At 34.2% G+C, this 21567-nt stretch overlaps 2 protein-coding genes across 2 annotated transcripts in view; both read right to left on the reverse strand.

The window, feature by feature from the left end:
- LOC109347457 (protein RRP6-like 2) lies at window positions 301-16538 on the reverse strand. Its single transcript, XM_019587323.1, has 15 exons — window positions 15784-16538; window positions 13324-13479; window positions 11962-12120; window positions 11800-11883; window positions 11375-11454; window positions 11178-11228; window positions 10293-10401; window positions 9413-9495; window positions 9177-9222; window positions 7954-8041; window positions 7681-7850; window positions 1810-1875; window positions 1643-1717; window positions 1466-1567; window positions 301-1242 (listed from the first exon to the last, which is right to left on the reverse strand). Exons 1-15 carry the CDS (start codon window positions 16429-16431, stop codon window positions 598-600), a joined length of 2562 nt encoding a protein of 853 aa, XP_019442868.1. The 5' UTR covers window positions 16432-16538; the 3' UTR covers window positions 301-597.
- Window positions 20120-21567, reverse strand: part of LOC109347458 (FH protein interacting protein FIP2) — a 7361-nt gene continuing 5913 nt past the window's right edge. The window contains exons 10-11 of the mRNA XM_019587325.1: window positions 21438-21518; window positions 20120-20404 (exon numbers count right to left, since the gene is read on the reverse strand). Of these exons, the coding sequence (XP_019442870.1) occupies window positions 20351-20404; window positions 21438-21518 (135 nt within the window). The 3' untranslated portion in view covers window positions 20120-20350. The remainder of the gene's footprint in view (window positions 20405-21437; window positions 21519-21567) is intronic.

Here is a 21567-nt window from a genome sequence, read left to right on the forward strand (position 1 = left end):
CTATTCATCTCCTTCACACATATTCAAACCACTGAAATGATAAAAATATTGGTAGACAATTACTTAATTATTTTTTTGGTACTACCAAAACTATCTTCTCACCATATAAATATGGAACCTATTCCTTCCGGAGTACATGATTGCTCCTCATAACAAGTGCCCTCCCAAAAGTTGAACTCTAACCTTTTGGTCTTTCTGAGAATCTGACAAAACCTTATATCACTAGACCAACACCTTGTAAGCATTCTAATTAATTATATTTGTATTAAGACTAATACAAAAAAACAAACAAATGACACCAACTATGGTAAGGGCTCTTTATAGAGCAAATTAGATTTGGCCAAACTATGGTACAATTCAGTTGCTTTTAGATTCTATGTTCCCTTGAGTTTTCTTCACCATTCATATATGGGAAGTGGGAACTATAAGTTAATACTGCAGCTGATCAGGCCAAAAAGGGTAATGAAAAAATAAGTTACTACTCACTCAACAAAGCTCCCAAATTTGTAACCAAAAGAAAATCATTCTATTTATATCAACTTTGATTCAAGCTGATGCTAAATACAATATTTCGTACATAGCATCAATTTCATCGTCTCAGCGGAACGTTGCACTTCGATTCCCAGATGCTGGAAATGCCTGACGTCTTCTACCTTGCTGCAATTGTTTTGTCAAATCAGTTGTTTGTTCTTGTCCTGTTGTTGAATGTTTCTTCTTACTACCCGAGTCGTCTCGTCCCACATCACCATCATTCTGGAATGATGCATGTTTTTTGTTTTCTCCAAACTTAACATGTTTCATTGCCTCTTCATAATCAAATGGCTTCAGCTGCAATAAGCCACCAACTTGTTCAGTTTTCTTGAGCAGTCTTGTTTTGATATTTTGATTGTTTGACTGAAAGCACTTCTGAAAGCTCGATGACAATTCGGAAAGAGACATTGGCTCAACTTCGTCCTCTTTTCCCGAAGTGGACACATTGGAATTTATCTCTCTGTGATCATTAGAGTTTTCTACGTTATTCTGCTCCATATCCTCCACAGCTGTATCCGACTCTAGAATTATAATCTCATCTAAAGTGGAGGTGGAAACATGAACTGGAACAGGTTTTTGTGGGTTTGATGTTTCCGATGCCAAACTAGGACTTTTTACAACAGGTTTTGATACCTGAGTGCCACCCAAAAATGAATGGAAAGGAAGATTAACTGAAGATCTAAACTGCTGTAGTTTGACGTCTTCGTTGTCCTACGAAGCAATCCCGAAAAAGCAGTTTAGAAGTAAGTACACACAGAAATGACAGTAAGATCATACAAATTCAGAAGCTATACTAATTATGTGTGCCTCATTAGATACCAAACAGCTAAACTCTCACCAAATAGCAAAAAAGATAATGACAGCGAAAGAGAAGAAACAGGTTCACATTCTTTATGTAACAGACATCCTTTGAGATGTTTGTAGGACAGCTTACCTTGTTTTCAGGATTAAGCTTCCTCTTGGAAGCTGAACTCCCCAGCAGTGCGCCAAAAGCACCAGTAGGCTGTTTTAGCACCTCAATACTTCCTCTATTTTCCTATCAACAAATTAGGATTCATTAGGTTGATGCTCTTGGAGTTGTAAACGTTGAAATAAGTAAAACTTTTGAAACCTTTGCTTTTGAGAGTGTGAAACTAGGGGACTTAATTTTTACTAGGACATTTATATCTTGATGCTGAGAGGATTCCTGTTCAAGGTCAAAAGAAAATGGTGACTTATGAGATATTATTACAGGTGGCATTTTTAATTCACTACTTGCTTTAGTTGTACATTTCTGACCTTTGAGTCTTGTGTATGGAGTTGGGGGTCTTCAGTTCTATCTTTAACCGGTACAACATCTGATGACTGTAGTCATAATCATATTTAATTAAGTAAAAACCAAAACCAGAATTTAAGAACAAATAAAATTATAACAAAATTTATCAATACACTAAGCCATTGAGCACTCAAACAGTTGAAAAACATTCTCAGAAAATTTTAAAAGATTCGAAAGTAGTTAATCATAATTAGACTTCTCAAACTAGCTCAATTAACATTTTTGCCTAACTCTTATACCCAGAAGCATTCATAGTAGATCAATGGATCCAAATAACAAGGGGAGACATTTATCATATCCTACTCCATACAATATCGGAGACTTGAAAGAAAAAATAAATTATCTCACCATCACTTGATGGAGGATTTCAAAAATCTGCACATGAGAAAGCAGCACTGGCTGCTCAAGGGCCTGCGGTTTTGGGGCCTGTCTTCGGTTATGTTGATCTTGGTGATAGAATTAGAGGAAGGCCTAGACCTCCTATTACTAGAGTCTATGTTAGGCACCAAAAGCAGCCAAGGGAATAACTAACTTTCTGAAAGTTAGTTACAGAAAGGAGGGAAATAAATAGCTAGTGAGAAATGTATTGTGACAGTTTTTTAGAGAATTAAAGTGGGAGTTAACTGATTCAGGAATCAGTAGGAGAAATTGTACTTTTCTCATCAATCTTGTAATTCTCTTTTCAATCAAATGCAATAAGGATGTAGGGTTTCCTGATCCTGAAGTAATTCATTCAATTTCTATCTCTATTCTACAAATTTCTTTCTTAAATTCATACCAGTTTCAACATTGGTATCAGGAGAGGGAGGAGATGCGAATTAGGCTAGAATTCGCAGAAGCTATGGCAAAGAAGCATGAGGATCAGATTGCAGAGCTAGTGGCTAGGGTTGACCAAAATCGCAATTATACTAGCCCTGTCCACGAAGGAATGGGGAGTAATGGAGGAAGAGCTGAAGAATTGAATCGCAAGGAGAAATGGAGGAAACTAGAAATCCCTATTTTCGCAGGAGAAGATGCTTTTGGGTGGACTCGCGGGTTAGAAAGATATTTTCTGTTGAAGGAGGTTACTGAAGAAGAAAAGATGCAAGCTACGGTTATGGGTTTGGAAGGGAAGGCACTTTCTTGATATCATTGGTGGGAGAAGTGCAATCAAAGCTCGAATTGGGAAGGTTTCAAGATAGCTATAATTCGAATGTTTCAATCGTCCATGATCCAAAATCCTTTTGAGCAACTGTTGTCCCTCAAACAAACAAGATCTGTGGAGGAATATATAGAAGATTTTGAGAAGTGTGTGGGGGCTTTGAGGTCTATAGATCAAGAATTTATGAAGGGAATCTTCTTGAATGGATTGAAAGAGGAACTACAAGCAGAGATAAAATTGTACGGACTGAATTCTTTATATGAGATTATTCAAAAAGTATTGTTGATTGAGCAGAAAAATATACTCTTGAGTAAGAAAAGTAGTGCTAGTTATAATACTAGGCCTTATGGACTTCCAAGACATAGTCCCTCAACCAAGACTATTACAGTGGAATCAAAGGCAAGTGGAGATAGGAGGGGGAGAGTTCTGGTAGTAATGAAGTTAGTAGGAATGTCAGTATGTACCAGGGGGAGAAGGAGTTAAGGCTAGAGGAGGAGAATTTAAGCACTTAACTAGTGCTGAACTCAGAGAAAAGAGGGAGAAGGGGTTATGTTTTAGATGTGATGAACGCTATAGTAGGGAGCCTAAATGCAAAAACAGACAATTCAGGATGATTTTGTTGGAGGAGGATGATGAAGGGTTAGATACCAATGAGGAGTTACTGCATTCTTTTAATTCTTTGCATTTGTCTCTGTGCTTATGTCTGGGTTCACTACTACTAGGTCTTGGAAGGTGGAAGGGCAAGTAAAAGGGGAATCAGTGATCATCCTGATAGATTGTGGAGCCTTCCACAATTTCATAACTTCTGAGTTGGTGGAAAAGTTACAATTATTAGTAATGGATACTCCTCCTTATTTGGTAGGGGTAGGGGATGGTTATAAAGTGAGATGCAGAGGAAGATGTGCCCAACTCCAGTTCCAAATGCAACAGTTGCATGCAGCACATGATTTTTATTTGTTTACCTTGAAGGGAGTTGATATGGTGTTGGAGTTAGAATGGTTGGCAGGGTTAGGGGAAATTAAGGCTGATTTTGGGAAGTTAGAGCTCATTGTGAAGAAAGGGAGCAGAGTGATCAAAATATCTGGCAACCCAGCCCTGGCCAGAACAGAGCTCCCCTATGGAGCCTTGATACAAGTCTTGAAAGAGGAAGGAGAAGGGTTGTTGATTCAGTATGAACCTCCTAGCAGAAATGCAGTGTCTCAGATAACCCAGTCTACACCTATACTGAGATTACTGGATGAATTTGTAGAATTATTCTCAGATCCCAAGGAACTTCCTCCTAGTATGAGGCAAGATCATGCAATAAACTTGACAGAGGGGGCTGCCATTCCTAATCTGAGGCCTTACAAATATCCTCATTACCAGAAAACAAAAATAGAGAGGTTGGTTGGGGAAATGCTAGCTTCTGGAGTGCTTAGGCACAGTATTAGCCCCTACTCTAGCCCAATTATACTAGTCAAAAAGAAAAATGGAGGGTGGAGATTTTGTGTTGAGTATCATGCATTGAATAAGATCACTAATACCTAACAAATTCCCTATTCCAATCATTGAAGAATTACTGGATGATTTGGGAGGAGCCACAATTTTCACTAAATTGGATTTGAAATTAGGATATCATCAAATTAGGATGAGAGAGGAGGATATTGATAAAACAACCTTTAGGACACATGAAGGCCATTATGAATTTGTGATGATGCCATTTGGCTTAACCAATGCTCCTTCCACATTCCAGGCTATCATGAATGAGATTTTGATACCCTTCTTAAGGCATTTTGCCTGGGTCTTCTTTGATGACATTCTAGTCTATAGTAGAGATGAAGAAGCACATGAAGAGCATTTAAGAAAGGTCCTAGAGGCATTAAGGCTGAACTCTATGAAAGTCAATAAAAAGAAGTGTAGTTTTGCCAAATCCAGTCTGGAATACTTAGGCCATATCATTTCTGATTCAGGGGTAGCTGCTGATCCATCAAAGATAGAAGTTATGGGTTCTTGGCCTGTTCCTAAAGATTTGAAGAGTTTGAGGGAATTTCTGGGTCTAACAGGAGGTTTGTACAAGATTATGGCAAGATAGCTAAGCCATTGAATGAATTGTTGAAAAAGGAGTGAAGTTGCTACTCAGGCTTTTCAAACACTGAAACAAGCTATGATCAATTTACCTTTACTGTCCATACCTGATTTTTCTAAGACATTTGTAGTGGAGACAGATGCATCCAGCAAAGGGTTAGGGGCTGTGTTGATGCAAGAGGGGAGGCCTTTGGCTTATTGGAACAAGGGATTGTCTGCTAGGTCTCAACTCAAGTCTGTTTATGAAAGAGAGCTTATGGCATAAGTGCAGGTTGTTCAAAAGTGGAAGCACTATTTGATGGGTAGGCATTTTGTGATCAAGACTAACCAAAGAAGTCTGAAATTCCTCACTGATCATAGGCTTTTCAGTGAAGAACAATTCAAGTGGACAGTTAAGTTGATTGGCTTGGATTTTGAGATCCAATTTAAACCAGGAAGGGATAATTCAGTTGTAGATGCCTTTTCAAGGAAAACTATGTATGTTGTTGTTTCTGTAATCAATTTAGCAAATGAGGAGGATTGGTCTCAAGAGGTCCAACAAGACCCTAAATGGCAGAAAGTAATACAAGACATAACATGCAACCCTGACTCTCATCCATATTTCCTCTTCCAAGCAAGAAGGTTGCTTTACAAAGGGAGGTTGGTATTGTCCAAAAGCTCTAATAAACTCCCTTTGATCTTAGTTGAGTGTCATGACAGTGCCTCAAGAGGCCATTCTGGATTTTTCAGGACTTATAAAAGAGTCTTTAGCTTTTTCTATTGGGAAGGGATGATAGCCTATGTGAAGCAGTATGTTGAAGCATGTGATGTATACCAAAGGCAGAAGTATTCAACTCTGACCCCTGGAGGACTTTTGCAACCTCTGCCAATACCAACTCAAGTATGACATGATATCTCTATGAATTTTATTTCTGGGTTACCACAATCTAAGGGTAAGGATACCCTATTAGTAGTGGTGGACAGACTAACCAAGTATACCCATTTTTACCCATTAGGTCATCCTTTCACTGCTAAATATGTGACAGCCATCTTTATAAAAGAGGTGGATCGTTTGCATGGTTTTCCTGCTACAATAGTTTCAGAGAGAGACTAAATTTTTTTGAGCAGATTTTGGCAAGAACTGTTCAGATTGGCTAGGACCAAGTTGAAGTATAGTACTACATACCACCCCAGACAGATGGTCAAACTGAGGTGGTAAATAGAAGTTTGGAGACATATTTGAGATGTTTTGTTGGGCCTAAGCCAAAACATTGGGTGGATTGGTTACCTTGGGCTGAGTTTTGGTTCAACATTACTTCTAATATCTCCGTTGGTATGACACCCTTCAAAATACTATATGGGAGAGATCCTCCAACTCTGATTAAAGGGTGCACTTTCACATCGAAGGTTGAGGAAGTCAATCAAATGCTAGTTTCCAGGGATTTGGTGTTGCAAGAGCTACAACAAAATTTAAAGGATTGGATCAGTGGCTTATAGATTGGATTTGCCGGCTCATGACAGAATTCACCTAGTATTTCATGTTTCTCTTTTGAAAAAGTCTCTTAAACCTATGCATCAACCTCAACCACTTCCTCCTATGCTAACTGCAGAAGGTGAATTGCAAGTTTATCCAGCTGAAATTGTGCAATGCAGAGAGGATGTTGGGGGAAATCTGGAGGTCTTAGTTCAGTGGGATCAGTTGCCTTCCTATGACAACTCTTGAGAGTTGGCTGCTCAACTTCAAGAAGCATTTCCTCAATTTCCCCTTGAGGACAAGGTGGCTCTTTTGGGGAGGAGTATTGATAGAATAAGAGGAAGGCCTAGACCTCCTATTACTAGAGTCTATGTTAGGCGCCAAAAAAAACAACCAGGGAATAACTAACTCCCTATAACTAACTTTCTGAAAGTTAGTTACAGAAAGGAGGGAAATAAATAGCTAGTGAGAAATGTATTGTGGCAGTTTTTTAGAGAATTAAAGTGGGAGTTAAATGATTCAGGGAATCAGTGGGAGTTAAATGATTCAGGGAATCAGTGGGAGAAATTGTACTTTTCTCATCAATCTTGTAATTCTCTTTTCAATCAATGCAATAAGGATCTAGGGTTTCCTGATCTTGAAGTAATTCATTCAATTTCTATCTCTATTCTACAAATTTCTTTCTTAATTTCATACCAATTTTAACACTTGGGCTTGGTCCTATTTGACACTATTAGCTTTAGGCCTGTTTGGGCCAGTTTTAATTATTAAGTAGGGTTAGAATAAAATAAGAGGATTCTCATTAGGTTAGGGGTATGAATTAGACTATTAGATTTTTATTAAGGTTTCACTCTTGTAAGAAGGGTTTCCTTCTTTAACTGATTTCAGAATTCTTTCAATAATCTTGGATCGCTTTTCTATCTCACTCACTACTCTTTTACTGCATCTATTAGGTTATAATTCATAATCTAACAGTGTTAAATAGGAAACAAGACAAAATCAAAGAGTCACAAACTTCCAAATTAACATGTAATGTCCTTATAATCACTTTACTGACATCACACCAAGACTGCAGTTGCCTTACTATAAGTAAAATAAAGGGCAGACATAAAACAGAGACTAACTAACTAGTGCCCAATCATTTCAGCAAATAGCAATTGTTAAAATTTTACTTACAGTAGAAGCATTTCCTTCACTCAATTGCTGAGCAGCTTCTTCAAAGGCAGCAGCATTTTGAATAGAATGCTTAATGATCTCAAGGACACTATCAAGATTGCGTTCAACAAAGGGGTGCTTCGACTTTACCAAACGCAGTAGTTTGATTGTAGTCACGGGCATCTGCTTAGCTTTTAAACAGGCAAATACAAATTAAGTTGACATGTGCCATACAACTAAAATGCTAAGATAGACAAAAGATGGTACAGAAATTTGCACAAGTTTTTCATTTACCTATTTCAAGAACAGCTTTATTTGGCAGTATATATCCAGTACTCTCATCCACTGAACGCGCGACAATGTCCCGCCATTCACAGAGACCCTGTGAACCATGTAAATAGGAGTATGTAAGAACCTGGTATGCTATTGCTTAGAAGCAGGTAAATTTTCCCCAAGATAACAGTGTTGGATGATATTGGGGTCCAGTTTCAGAAAAAAGCAAATCCATAAACCACACGATAAAAACTGTAGGGTATATAGGATAAGTATTTTTGGAAGGCCACTAGAGTTTCTTCAAATACAACCGAAACCATTATTCATGATATAAACCAATACAGTTCAGCAAGATAAATAATTTAAACGTCCTTAGTGGTGGTCGAGAAGATAGCACACTATTTAGAATACTGCAGCACTATTATAAAGATATTCATGCAAAGGTAATGCAGACAGTAATGAAGCTGGTAACAAATGGAAGCAATAGTAGCCACAATTAACACTATGGCAAGGATATGGCAGTGGGAAGATGTCAAAACCAAGGAGACACTGATAATACTGGACAAAGATGTGACACGGACACGGGGATAAGACAACTTTTAAAAATTATAGGACATGATAGTTTGATATAGATATAAAATTAACAGAAGAGTAACATAAAACCACAAATCTTAAATTAAACGAGATGAATGATGTTTTAAAAGTTACCATGAGTCATATTTAGCATCATAAAATGCTTTTTTTTTATCTAATTACTGTGATATTTCCATCTATAGTGGTAATAATGGTATAAAAACTTAAAACTAAATATGAATGTTGCAAACATAATCAGGAGTGTCAGAAAGTGTCAAACACAGATATGTGTCCAACATGGACAGCTGGACAAGATGACTGTTGTTAAGTGTTTGTGCTTCCTAGGTTTAAACACTACAGGAGCAAACCTGACTTCATATAAACTAAAGAGACTTACATAAAGAAATCAATCCACAAAATTCCATGAGGCAAATGATTCTTAGAGATCTTATTTGAAATCTTGAACAAGGTACAAATTCTAGATTATGATAACAGAAATGACAAAATACTTTAAAATTCATACAAAATTCCTTATCTAAAGGATTGCTTGGTGAATACTATTTTCCATATGCATTGAAAAAGTTTTGGAACAGAAAACCAGGCAAGCATCTGTTCCATGTGCAGCTATCCAAAGAACGGTACTGCGCATAAGAAATTAAAGTGGAACTTACAGAAACAATGGCAAGCTGCTGAGCATTAAAACCAGCTCCTTGCAACCTGTACAGAAGGAGTGATTAGGTTTAGCTTTACAATTTTGGCTGGCAATATATGCGAAATAGAACTTAAAAACACATGCCTTCTTTACATAAACAAGTCATCAAAATATTCAAGAAGCTTGGAATACTTGCTAACTATAATGATTGAGTGCTAAATTTATTCAAAACTGCCAATAAAAAAGGTAACAAACCCATATATATGAAGGTAGGAGTTCTCTGTCAGAAGTTCTTTCTCATAGAGCTGCATGCAGACATCATAACTGTGCTCATAAACCTGTAGGTACGGGAAATTCTAGTTAAAGAAAAAGCGGCTCAATGTATGAAACTCCCATTTAATAGGGTGTGAGAGGGTAGATGTACACAGCCTTACACCCACAAACAAAGAGGTTTTTTCATAATTTGAACCTGTGACCTCTTTGTCACTAAGCAGTAACCTTACTGTTGTGCCGAGGCTCAATGAGCCAGCCAATCCAGTTAAAATGGCAAAATAAAGTTCATTGCGCAAGCCATTCAGTTATGGTGTTTACCTAATTGATCAATGATTTATAACCAAAGATTGCCCAGGAAAGCTCTAAGAAACCTTATCAATCATTGCATGATTTCAACATGTGCAAAAGTTCAAACAATCAAGACAAAACACTCTAAGGGAACAAGGACCATCCAATGGTTTGTGGAAAGTATTGACAGATCATACACTCACCCAGCTAGTTATTCTCAGTGTGGCAACTATAAGATAACAGAATATCGAAGCAACAAAAAGTACCACTGATCACAAAAAATGAACAGAAAAAGAGTGGCAGAGCTGATAAACACAAATCTTACCAACTGCTTTACAAAACTAGTAAATGTCCTAATGTACAGAACACTCTTGCAATCTTTAATTACTAGACTTACTAGACCTTGGAGGAAAACAATTGTTGAAGATCACAAAACAGAAATACCAATGAATTTAAACCAATCAGAATCAATTTTTGAACTCTAAAAAATGCAAGTCTGATGCTCATCAATGTTCATAAACTTAATGCAATAGCATCAATGGGAAGAAATGTGTTGGGTTTGCTAAATAGTTACCTCCAACAGAGAATCGTCAGAACTTTCAGACTTCTTAGACAATGCAAATAAATCAATCCTCATCAAATCATATATATACATAAGATAATGTGTATCTTCTCTGGCATATCTGTCATCATAAAACAGTTCAGTAGATTGTCCTATTAGTTTTCCCATGACAGGGTACATAGACATATAATCAGCAGTAAGAAACCACAAGCCCAAAACCAAGCTAAGAGATTACACTTTTGTATCATTTTTATCTATTCATTATTTATCTTATTTTTTTAGGAGAGGGGAGAATGGGGATCTAAACAAGGCCAGCATATCAGAATTCGTATTGTGAATCGGTCGGAAGACCTGATTTCCAAATCATGAATCATAAGATAAATGACCAATAATTAAAAATAATAATGTTAACATTTACAAGTCAAATATTTAATTAATTACCAAAACACTAAAACATAAACTTCAAAATCAATTAACATCAAGTCATAATAAATCTAAAAAGCATCAAAATCATGTGAAAGAAGACAAAGTGTAAGAGTAACTACCTACAGAGAGAGAGAGAGAAGACTAAAGATTTCTGTTTTTGATATATTGAATTGTATTATTCTGATATGTAAAGGGGCTGGTTCTTGAGATAAATACCAAATCCTTTAGTCTCAGGTTGATTGCAGGTAATCCCATCCGATTACAATTGAAATGGCAACCAGTTAACATAGGAGTGCCATATTCTTAGTTTTCTTTTTGAGTCCAAACTAAGTGGGCTTCCTTATTACTTACCTCGGGCTTACTTTTGAAAACCAGAATACACATTTAAAATTCAGCAATACAGCAAGAATAGAGGACAATGACATAAGCACGGGAAGGATGAAAGGTGATAGGTCCAAAACACAATTGTACCTTAGCATCTCATCAGGAAGAGGTCGTACTCTCCAATCTGCATTCTGGTACCTGCAATGAGTTTATTTATAAACTTCTAGAATGTAGGTATGAGCAAAACGAATAACCATGCTACAGGAAATAGAAAAATATGAGTTCAGACAACGGAAGGAGGGGCTAACTCCAAAAGTTAAAGTGAAGGAACATAGATAACATACTCTTTGTTTGCAGTAATCTCACAGAAGTGACGCAGAAGATACTCCAAACTATTTCTCTCCAATTTTAACACCTTTGAAGCCTAAGCAGTCCAATCAAAATAGATAAGTAAAACAAAGAGGATTGTGGTATAAAATTGCTAACAAGAAATCGAAGAACATAGGCTATGGCAACAACAAACAAAAGCAGAAGAACTATGCAGGCATTGTTTCACCATTTTTGCATGTCGCATAACAAATTGATACATTACTACACAAGCTAAACACTAAATTTTACATACAAAACCAGCATCGACTGATCAAAGAAAATATTTTACATCATAAACATTACCACCAACCATATAACTCATACAACTGTCTTTCCTTGATAAGTCACAAAGGAAGCCATCTTAATATTGAATGTCGAGCGAGAGCTTTTTTAAACAAACCTGGCCAGTGTCGAACAGATTACAAATGTAAATGCCAAAATCTCGTTGAAGCCACACAACATCTCGATCTGCACCATGCATGACCTAATTAACCATAAACAGGGTCAATAGAATGAGTCAAATATGTTGAATTAAAAGAAACACAAATCATGTGCAACTAACCTTCCTCTTCGCAGGGTCTTTGAACACTTCCCTTAGGTAGGGCCCAACATGAACGCGAAGTTTCAAAGTGTCTACAACAAAATCTTCAGTCCTTGTTGAGATTTGCATCAGGCAAGTCAAACCTTGGAAAGAACGATATTGATTATGTTCCAAGTCAACCTAAATATTTCACGTCAAGAAAATAAAAGTCAATAATACAAAGAAAGGAAGAAATGAAGGAACTAACAGCAAGAAAGGGAGAATATTGGTCCAACAATGAAATGCATTAAAAACAAAGAATCTAGATGCAAATAAAACATTGATGAACTCCAAAACTCAAAGTACCAAATCAAGATAAACATAATATAATATACTAAAACATATCTCAAAATCAACAGAAAAAGACTCTAAGCAACACAAGTTATGATCACAACAAGAGGTGGAAAATCCAAATAATAAAGCAGCAATCACATTTCTTATACAACATACGGTAAGCATAATTCTATCTTAACCTAAATAACTCAATGGTCAAGCAAGCGCAAAATATACGAAACAAACCTGAATGACATTTCACTTGTGCTAATGAATGGCTTTATTGTATATCTAGCATGCCCCCTTTGGGATTGAAGTATGGACAACACAAATGCCACTCTCACCATGTGCTTAAATTCAAGTTTTTTTATCGAAAATCGGGGTGGGCAGGATCAAACTATAGACCACTTTTCTCAAGAAAGATATGATATCATGTCAATAACCAACTCACCCAAAAGCTTAAGTTATTAGATAAAGGTTCATTAATGGCTCTATTGTAAATCTAACAGCTTTCATTTATAACACATACCACTAAGCTTGAAAGGCTGTGACACACTTGGTAGTTTTTATAGACCATCTATAGATTTGAAATTGGAGTGAGCACATTATTATAACTAACATTTGCACTTTAGCAAACCCATACTAAATAATGTCCAGTACTCAACAAGATATGAAGCACTTCTATAACAGTTACGCAGCATCCAAAACATCCATAAATAATTATGTCTGGTATTAAGTATTTTAGACAATGAATGGCAGTGCAGTATATCATCAAATTCACGCTTCATCTACAAAACAGGCTCTCTCAAGGAATTTGGAACGTTTTTGTCAAGAACCATTCAATAGGCAACAAAAATAGAATTTCTATTCATAGAAACAAATTTCTCTCTATAATCTGAAAAGGGAATAAAATAGAGGCAGATAGATACCTGACTGCCATGAAATGCATCCGAATTTATGCTTACGTTTTTTTATCATATATCATAGCAGTTGCACACATTATAGAATATAATTTGTATAGTCATGAAGAAAAATTCTAAATAAAATTCATGAAAGGTGACCGTGTTTTACCGCAAATTCATGAGCAGAACGCAGCTTAGCAGCCAACTCCTTCAAACTTTTGACATCCTCCACAAGCCTGAAAGGGGTGCTCTCTAATGGGGGAGGTTTCACTGGCACAACATTCCCGGGTTCCTTATCAACAAAATCCAAAACTGAGAGTTTCTCCTGCAATAATAAATTAGTAATTGATTAATACCAACAAATAAAGATAATAATGAACTAAAAAATTTATAAACAAGATCACAAAAACAACCCCGCTTAACAGAGCCAAAATGATAACAAAATTACGAAAAATTTGAAGTTTATGTAAACACACACAAAGAAGGGGTGCAGATTTAATGCAAAACATCAGAAACCAAAAGTTATTTCTAACAAAATTTAAATGTCAAAAAAACATTTAACTTTCAAAGGGATTTAGTTCTTCATCATCAAAAGACAATTTCAAAAGAATGTGTAAATTTCACAATTACTTAGGTCGTTCCACTAACGATCATATCCATTTCAAGGACACGATTTAGAAAGGTCTCAGCAAAGGGAGACTGAAGTTTGCTGAAAAGGGAGAAATGAAAGTTGATGCAGACCTTTTCCAGAGCAACCATCTGACAAAGGCTGCCTTGTAGTGGAAAGTCAGCCCCATAACAAGTCAATAACATACCAAAGTGATTATGGAAGCTAAATTGGACAGGTTTGTCACAAAGAAAATTGACCTTTATAAAGGTAAAGGTAAAGAAGTTGAAAAAAGAGGTCAAGAAAAGAGGTTGAAGACAAATAGGAAAAAAAGGCGGCCTAGTGCATAAGGCTTTCATCTAGTGGTGTCTAGGGATGGTAGAGGTACACATTCTTGCCCTCACAAGAACAAAAAGAAGATGGAGCTCATTATTGCCACTTTGGAAGACTCGGATGAGCAAAGTGGTGAAGACAGAAATGCACGCTGTGACATGGACTTAAGTCCAAGTGTAGATTTTGAAGGGATTATCACTATACTAAATGTTAGGATAATCACTATGTTACTCGCAGACTTAGAAGCTCATAATGAAATAAAATATGATGGTGACAACAAGGAAGATTTAGAAGAGATATGCAATGATTGGTTACTTTTTGAATAAAACCTCATTACAGTCTTCGAAAATACAGATCGACTAGAAACATATTTTTAAGAAAAAGTTCTCATTAAGGCCTTTACACATTAAAGCTTTGATAGATGAGAAATCAACAAACCGAGTTTTGGTTGACAGGAGAGCTGCAATCAATGTGATCCCCAGAATTATGTTCAAAAGGTTGGGAAAGATGAAAAGTGACTTAATTCCAACTAACATGGTGCTGACTGGTTTCAGGGGGGATGTATCTGCTTCTGACAGAGTATTGATGATCATTGTTCAGGTAGGCTCAGCAGGTAGACTGGCGTTGTTTGTAGTTGTGCCAAAAAAAGCAAGCTAACCTTGGAAGGGATTGGACTTATGCTAAGGATTCAATCCCTTCAACAGTTCATCAGAAGTTAATCTTATGGAACACAAAGGACAATGTTGAGATTGTCAAAGATGATGATAGTGGACTTCAAGATATACAATCCTAAAGTGAAGCCAATTCAGATAAAAAATAGAGCTTGACAAGACTGCTCTAGAAGTGTGCCTAATGGGTCAGTTTGAGATCCAAATTTTCTAGTGGCCGTAAAAAATAAGACGGACACGGATGCCAATGACTCTTAAGAGTCAAATTGCCCAGTTGTTGCCTTGTCGGCCTATGTGGCCAACAGAGCACAATATGTATATGAAAACACATTGCACAATTGCATCATTAACAATGCATCTTTAGGCTTCATAAAAGTGTCGAAAATGGGGACATTGTCGAATCAGAAGATCCTCTCCGGAAGAAGTAAACTTGGGAACTAAAGAAGAATACAGGATGATGCTTGTGAGTTCATTTATACTTTATCACTAAAGGTTTCGGGGGAGAACTGATCACGCTATTGCCAAAAATATAAAGGCACCTTTGTGTGGAATTATGCTGAGCTGTCTAGTTTGAGCAAAGACTTAATCAAACATAGATTGCCACCTAAGTCAGGTTTTTTTGACCAGTAAAACAAGCTCCTCCATGGTTCGCTCTCGAGGTGGGATTAAAAATAAAAGCAGTAGACATTGCTATAGGCTAGGTTCATCCTCACAACCCAATATGTTAAATGAGTTAGTCAATATAGTTCCCATAATGAAGAAAAAAGGCGAGATGTGGTATGCATCGATTTCCGATATCTAAACACTACAACACTACGAATACCCACATCTGAAAAATACTTTTTTCAAACATAAGTGAATATATGAGTGGCAAATTATCATAATAAACAATAACTTGTAAGTACACTTAACTAAAATCTTTTATCATCACATGAAATTGTCAAAAACCTAAAACAGAAAATCTATATATTCACACTATGAACAACAAAACAAAAGCAAGTGATTGAGTTAACTGACTAACCAATGGATGAATAACCCTCTGACCATCACCACTCCTCTCCAACCAGACATGCTCAAAAGGCATGTTTGAATTATTAACCATTATGGTATACTCATCCTGAGGCCTCCTAATCGTCGGTATATGAAACGGAACCTTCGATTTCGGCCCAATCGTCTTCTTATCCTTCATTGTAACCTTAACACTTGTCTCCGAATCAATCACCACTTTCTCCGAAGAATCATAATTCCTCCCTCCATTTTTCTTCTTATTCCTACAAACCAACGTAAAACCATCATCTTCCATAGCCGAATTCGCCCCTTCACGCACTACCACTTCCTCCTCATCCATCCTAACCTTCCGAAACTCGTCAGCAGAGATATCAAATCGCTCCAAAACGTCGTCGTTTACATCCACAACCCAATCATAAGCCTCGTCTACATCAACAGGGAATGCTGAATCCTTCGCGATTGAAGCACCGATTGATTGAAGCATAAACTGTGATTCCTTCGAGATTTCGTTAACAGGGAGCTTGAATTCGTTGAAATTGGTATAGAATTTGAAATCACGATCGGAAGAAGAGAGGTTTGAAATTGAAGAGGAAATCGGAGCTGTTGTTAGGGTTTGTAGAGTGTGTGAATTTGTGTGAGGTTGGTTGTGATCAACGTTCATGATTTGGAATTCGAGGTTGGAGGGTTTTAGAATGGAAGGAACATCGTTGCCACCATTGTTGGGGAGAGAGAGAGAGAGAGAGCTTGTAGTGTAATGTAACAAAAGGGTAAAGTGCTGAAAAGTGGGTAATATATAAGGGAATGGAATATCTCATTGTATAAGAGAGATAAGTTATCTCTTTGTGAAGTCAGGCATGTTTCATTATTTTTTTATAAAAATATTTTAAAAAATAAACAAAATAACATACCTATCTCATTTTTATTGGCTAGAAAAGATAAATTATCTCTGATGAGATATATTATTCTCGATATATAAACTCTAATTAGGAATACACAGCATAAACACGAGATCACATCAATTGAGAAGTGAAGAGAGAAACAATAGCAAGAAAATTAATACAACACATAAGATTTAATGCTGAAGTGAGAGGTAAAAAATCATTGAAAGCAAAGTTTCTTTGCGTAAAAAAAAGAGTAATAAATCCTCTTACTTATAATTATGATGGACAAAGAATAATATTGTTTGTTTTTGTGAATATTCTCCCATATAGAACAATAATTCTCATCAAAATATACCCACTAATTATTTGTGTATCAGGAAGTTGAAAATATAGTAATCTTATACTCTCCTATAAATTTTTATACCCATAAAAATTATATATTACTTATAAAATAATCATTAATAAATAAAATATTATTTTATGATATTTGTTTCTTTGTCGTGGATGAAAAGATTTAGGAGAGGAAATATATTTTTCCTTAAACTACTATATTATTATTACATTTATGATGTACCATTTTTTTATTTTGTGTTTAAAAAACTATAAATTCTTTAAAGATCTCAATATTAATGATATAGGGATTGGATCATCATGTTTTTTATGGCTATGTTTGTTTGTGCTCTTAATTAAAGAAGCGGAATAATATCTATGTTTCATCCACAATTCAATAATCATAAAAATAAATGATGAATAATGTATTGATAATATAAAAATTCTTACATTATTAAATACATATATTTTTCTCTTTAATTAAAGTTTAAAAAAATAGAGCTATATCTCATTCCAGTAAAAAGTAAAATTGGAGACAATACTTTATCAAAGACAGAAGTATTTCTTAAATCAAAAAATGTGTCACTTCAGTTATTATTTAATATAATTGATCAAAAAAATATTTTATCATTAAATTTTTAATTTAAATATAGTTTTTAACTAATTAGATAATATAATATATAGAATGATCGTTCTGGAACAACAGATCCAGTCCCATAAAAATAAGAAGTAATGAAATTTCATTATCCTTATTGTACTATTGTTTGTTATGATTATGACTTTTCTTAAATTACTTACATTTGTTGAGTTTTAGTCAAATTATATAAAATATTTCTTCTTTTTTTAATATGTATTATTACATTTATGATGTATCACCTTTTTTTTTTATTTTGTGTTTAAAAAACTAAAAATTCTTTAAATATCTAGATATTAATGATATTGGGATTGGATCACCATGCGTTTAATCCTTATCTTTGTTTGAAATCTTAAGTCTTAATTAAAGAAGAGGTTGTTGGTAAATTCGATTACTCAATTAAAATTAAAAAAGATAGAGCTATTTCTCCAATAGTTTGATTCATTCCAGTAAAATATAAAATTGGAGAGAGGTTACTTTATCACAATGTTAAAGATAAGAAGTAAAGGAAATTTCACTGTTGTTATTATACTAGACAATTGTTGTTCTTGGTATGATTATAATTATTTCGAGAGTAAATTTTATTAAAATTCCTTGAGTTTTATTAAAATTTCTTGAGTTTTATTAAAATTATACAAAACATTTTTCTCTTTGCGGTGTCTATACATTGTCTATCCTGCAAATTAGAGTGATTATCATGCATGTGATATGAAAGATGAGTATAATCTTTTAAAAAAATTGGATGAATGTAATTAAGATAAATTTTAAGGGGTATATCGATGTAATTTGTTTTTAGTTAATTTTTTAGTAAAAACTTTTAATTAATTATACATTAACTAGAATAAATTTCATCATTTATAAATTTACATCTAGAATTTTATTATGAAATCACCTTTTTCTTTTACGCATTTAAAAAATATCAGAGTTATTAATGCATTTAATATCACATTTCTCTTACAAGGGAAATTGACTGATATATTATTTTGATTTAGTTTTATATTATATAATATTTTGTGGAGATCTTGTGTGATATTAAGCAAAGTTATAGCTTGTATTTGTCTACGATTAATTGTCATTAGCATATATATTAGGTTATAAAATAAATAATTGTTCATAAGTATCCACATACTCAAATACAAAGTTACTCTTAGTATACTTTATTTTATTACTAACACTTAAACTAGTTGTTGCTAACAATACAAGGTGATAACAAAAAAATGACTTAAAAGAAATAATAACGTATGTATTGTCATTTTAAAACTTATTGAAGAAAAGTAAAGATATAATAGACAATTCAGAATCAAATAAAAAGATATTTTATTAAAAATCGGTAATATTATAAATAATATCAAGATAATGTTTTTACATTAAAATATCATTACTACAAAATAATAAAACATTTGATCATATCTTATGATTCAAATATTTATTATTGTGTAGAATTAGTAAGTTATGAAAATGTTTAAGGATGTAATAAATGGAGAGAGAGTTTGTTGTTTAATCCAAAGAAAGTTGAATTTAAGTTTCAACCAGTGTTAGTGTTATTAGTAGTGTACTGCTCATCAAATTGGTCAGGATACTAGTACAGTGATACACCAGGTTCAATTGATGGTTGATTAATTAAAATACATACCAGCAAAATTAGATATACATATATAATATATTAAGTTGAAAAAACCAATAATTTTTTTATTTTCATTAAAAAATTATTTTTAAAAACTGGTCGTACAATCAGTACGATTTAATTAAAAACCAACTGACATGACCAATTTTAGCCAGTATAATTATATGATCAATATAATTATTATATCATATCGATATTGGGACTGATTTATCAATTTACTGGATAAATTGGCTAACACAAACTAATTTTTAGAGCATTTGTTTTAACACTAAGTTATAAGAACTTATCACTGTCATACTTTAAGTATGTAATTTTTTTTTTCATCATCATTCCATTGATGAATGAGTGACATACAATCCAAAAACATAGTAAATTATAAATAAAAAACACTATTTATTTCATTACAAAATGTATCAACAATTTTAAAGAGATGTTACTTAAGCACACAAAAATAATAATTTTATAATCAAATTATATATGCAAATTTATAAATGATCAATTTATCCTAATTAATATAATTAATTAAAACTAAATTATACAGACGTCCCTTAGAGTTTAACTGAATTAAAATCATTGTATTTTGTTTAAAATATTACACTCACTTTCGGTGCAGAGATAATCAACCTAATGTGTCTACTTAAATTAGGGGTAATGTTTATAAGTGCAAAAATGGAATGGATAGTTTATATAACTTCACCAAAAGTCACGGGGCGTCATTGTAATTTACCCTATATAAAATAAATAAGATTTTAACTAGTACAAATTCAAAATAAATACCCATAACAAAGCTTACACAACCATATGACAATTATATACACACTTCACTATTATGAGTTTTTTTAACAAAGCTTACTATGTCATATTGCCATCAAACCAAGGCTACCAAACACAAGATGGTTTACAAATAAATAACAATAATGCAATTTTCTTTTTAGAAAAACAACCACACAATGCAAAAGATGAACAAGAACAGCATTGTTCTGTTTTCTCCTCATAGTGATAGCATGTAGGTGAAACACAAGATAAATTTCTACTTCCCAAGTTTCACTCATATTAACATTCTATAACCATATATGCAAAGTTTCCAATTTACTCATGTTCTACCCAAATATTATCTGATTGCTCCAAGCAAATTGGCACCATCAAGCCTTGCTCCTTCCAAATGCTGAGTAATTTAAAAAGGGAACAAAATTATGTTAGATTATCATACTTAGAACAGAAAATTATACTTGAAATTATTTTAAACACACTATTTATTTGTTAGCAAATGCATGCCAGTTATCTATTTCCACATTTTAGCTAGAGGTAAACAAAAAACAGAGATATATGTGTAAACTCTGGTTTTAAAACAAAACTAAAAAAGGAATACCAAATCAAAGGGATTTTGTAAACTTCAAAATTCAAATATGGACCTACAGGGTACTTTTTATTCAATTGCCTACACATTGTTTTGGCTCTGGTTAATAATTCTATGTAGGGAAGAGTAACTCAAAGGAATTCTCCACCCTAGACACAACAACAACCAAACCTTTATCTCACTAGATGGGGCCGGTTACATGGATCGAACGACGTCATGCTCTATCATATATCATGTTCATTGACAAAACATTGACCTCGAAGGAATTCTCCACTATAAATGGTTTAGTAATTTGTCATTTGCACGAGATAGAATGACTGACTTAGCCATATGAATATAGACTAAATTACCAATCAACTAGAAAGGTTAGTAAATGGAAAATCTTCAAGGACAAAAGCAACAACTAGCTTGAATGGAAATATGCATGTTCGGTTTGAATTCCAACTACATTTTCAAAATCAATTATTTTGACTGCACATGCACCCACCCATCTATTGATAGCGCAATTAAATACGCCACAAGCTTCCATCTCCCATACTAATGTAACTTGTATAGATAATTGCTAAAATATTTATATTGAAGGTAAAAAATGGACCATGAAAATCAGAATTATATCTTATAATATGAAAGCAAAGTTACTAATTGAAAACAAATATAATTCAAAATTCATGATTATTACTTTATTAGTTATTTATTGATGAGCATTGGTATTTCAAAATAAAATGACATGTCCATAACAGGTCATCTTAGTTAAATGGAAAGTACAGAATTGCTAGTAAACAATATAATAAGCAGAAGAGAAATTTAGAAGCATCAATTTTCTTTTAGCTAATTTACATACTGTATTTTGAAGATTGACATGGCGCAGATAAGCTCGTTGAAGGTTTGCACCCTTCAAGTTGGCATTGCTCAATTTTGCACCCTGAGAAATAGGGCATTGATAACAAAACAAGTAAGCCATGATAGGGGGG

This window comes from Lupinus angustifolius, chromosome LG05 (genome assembly GCF_001865875.1).
Source record: "Lupinus angustifolius cultivar Tanjil chromosome LG05, LupAngTanjil_v1.0, whole genome shotgun sequence".
Taxonomy (NCBI): Eukaryota; Viridiplantae; Streptophyta; class Magnoliopsida; order Fabales; family Fabaceae; genus Lupinus; species Lupinus angustifolius.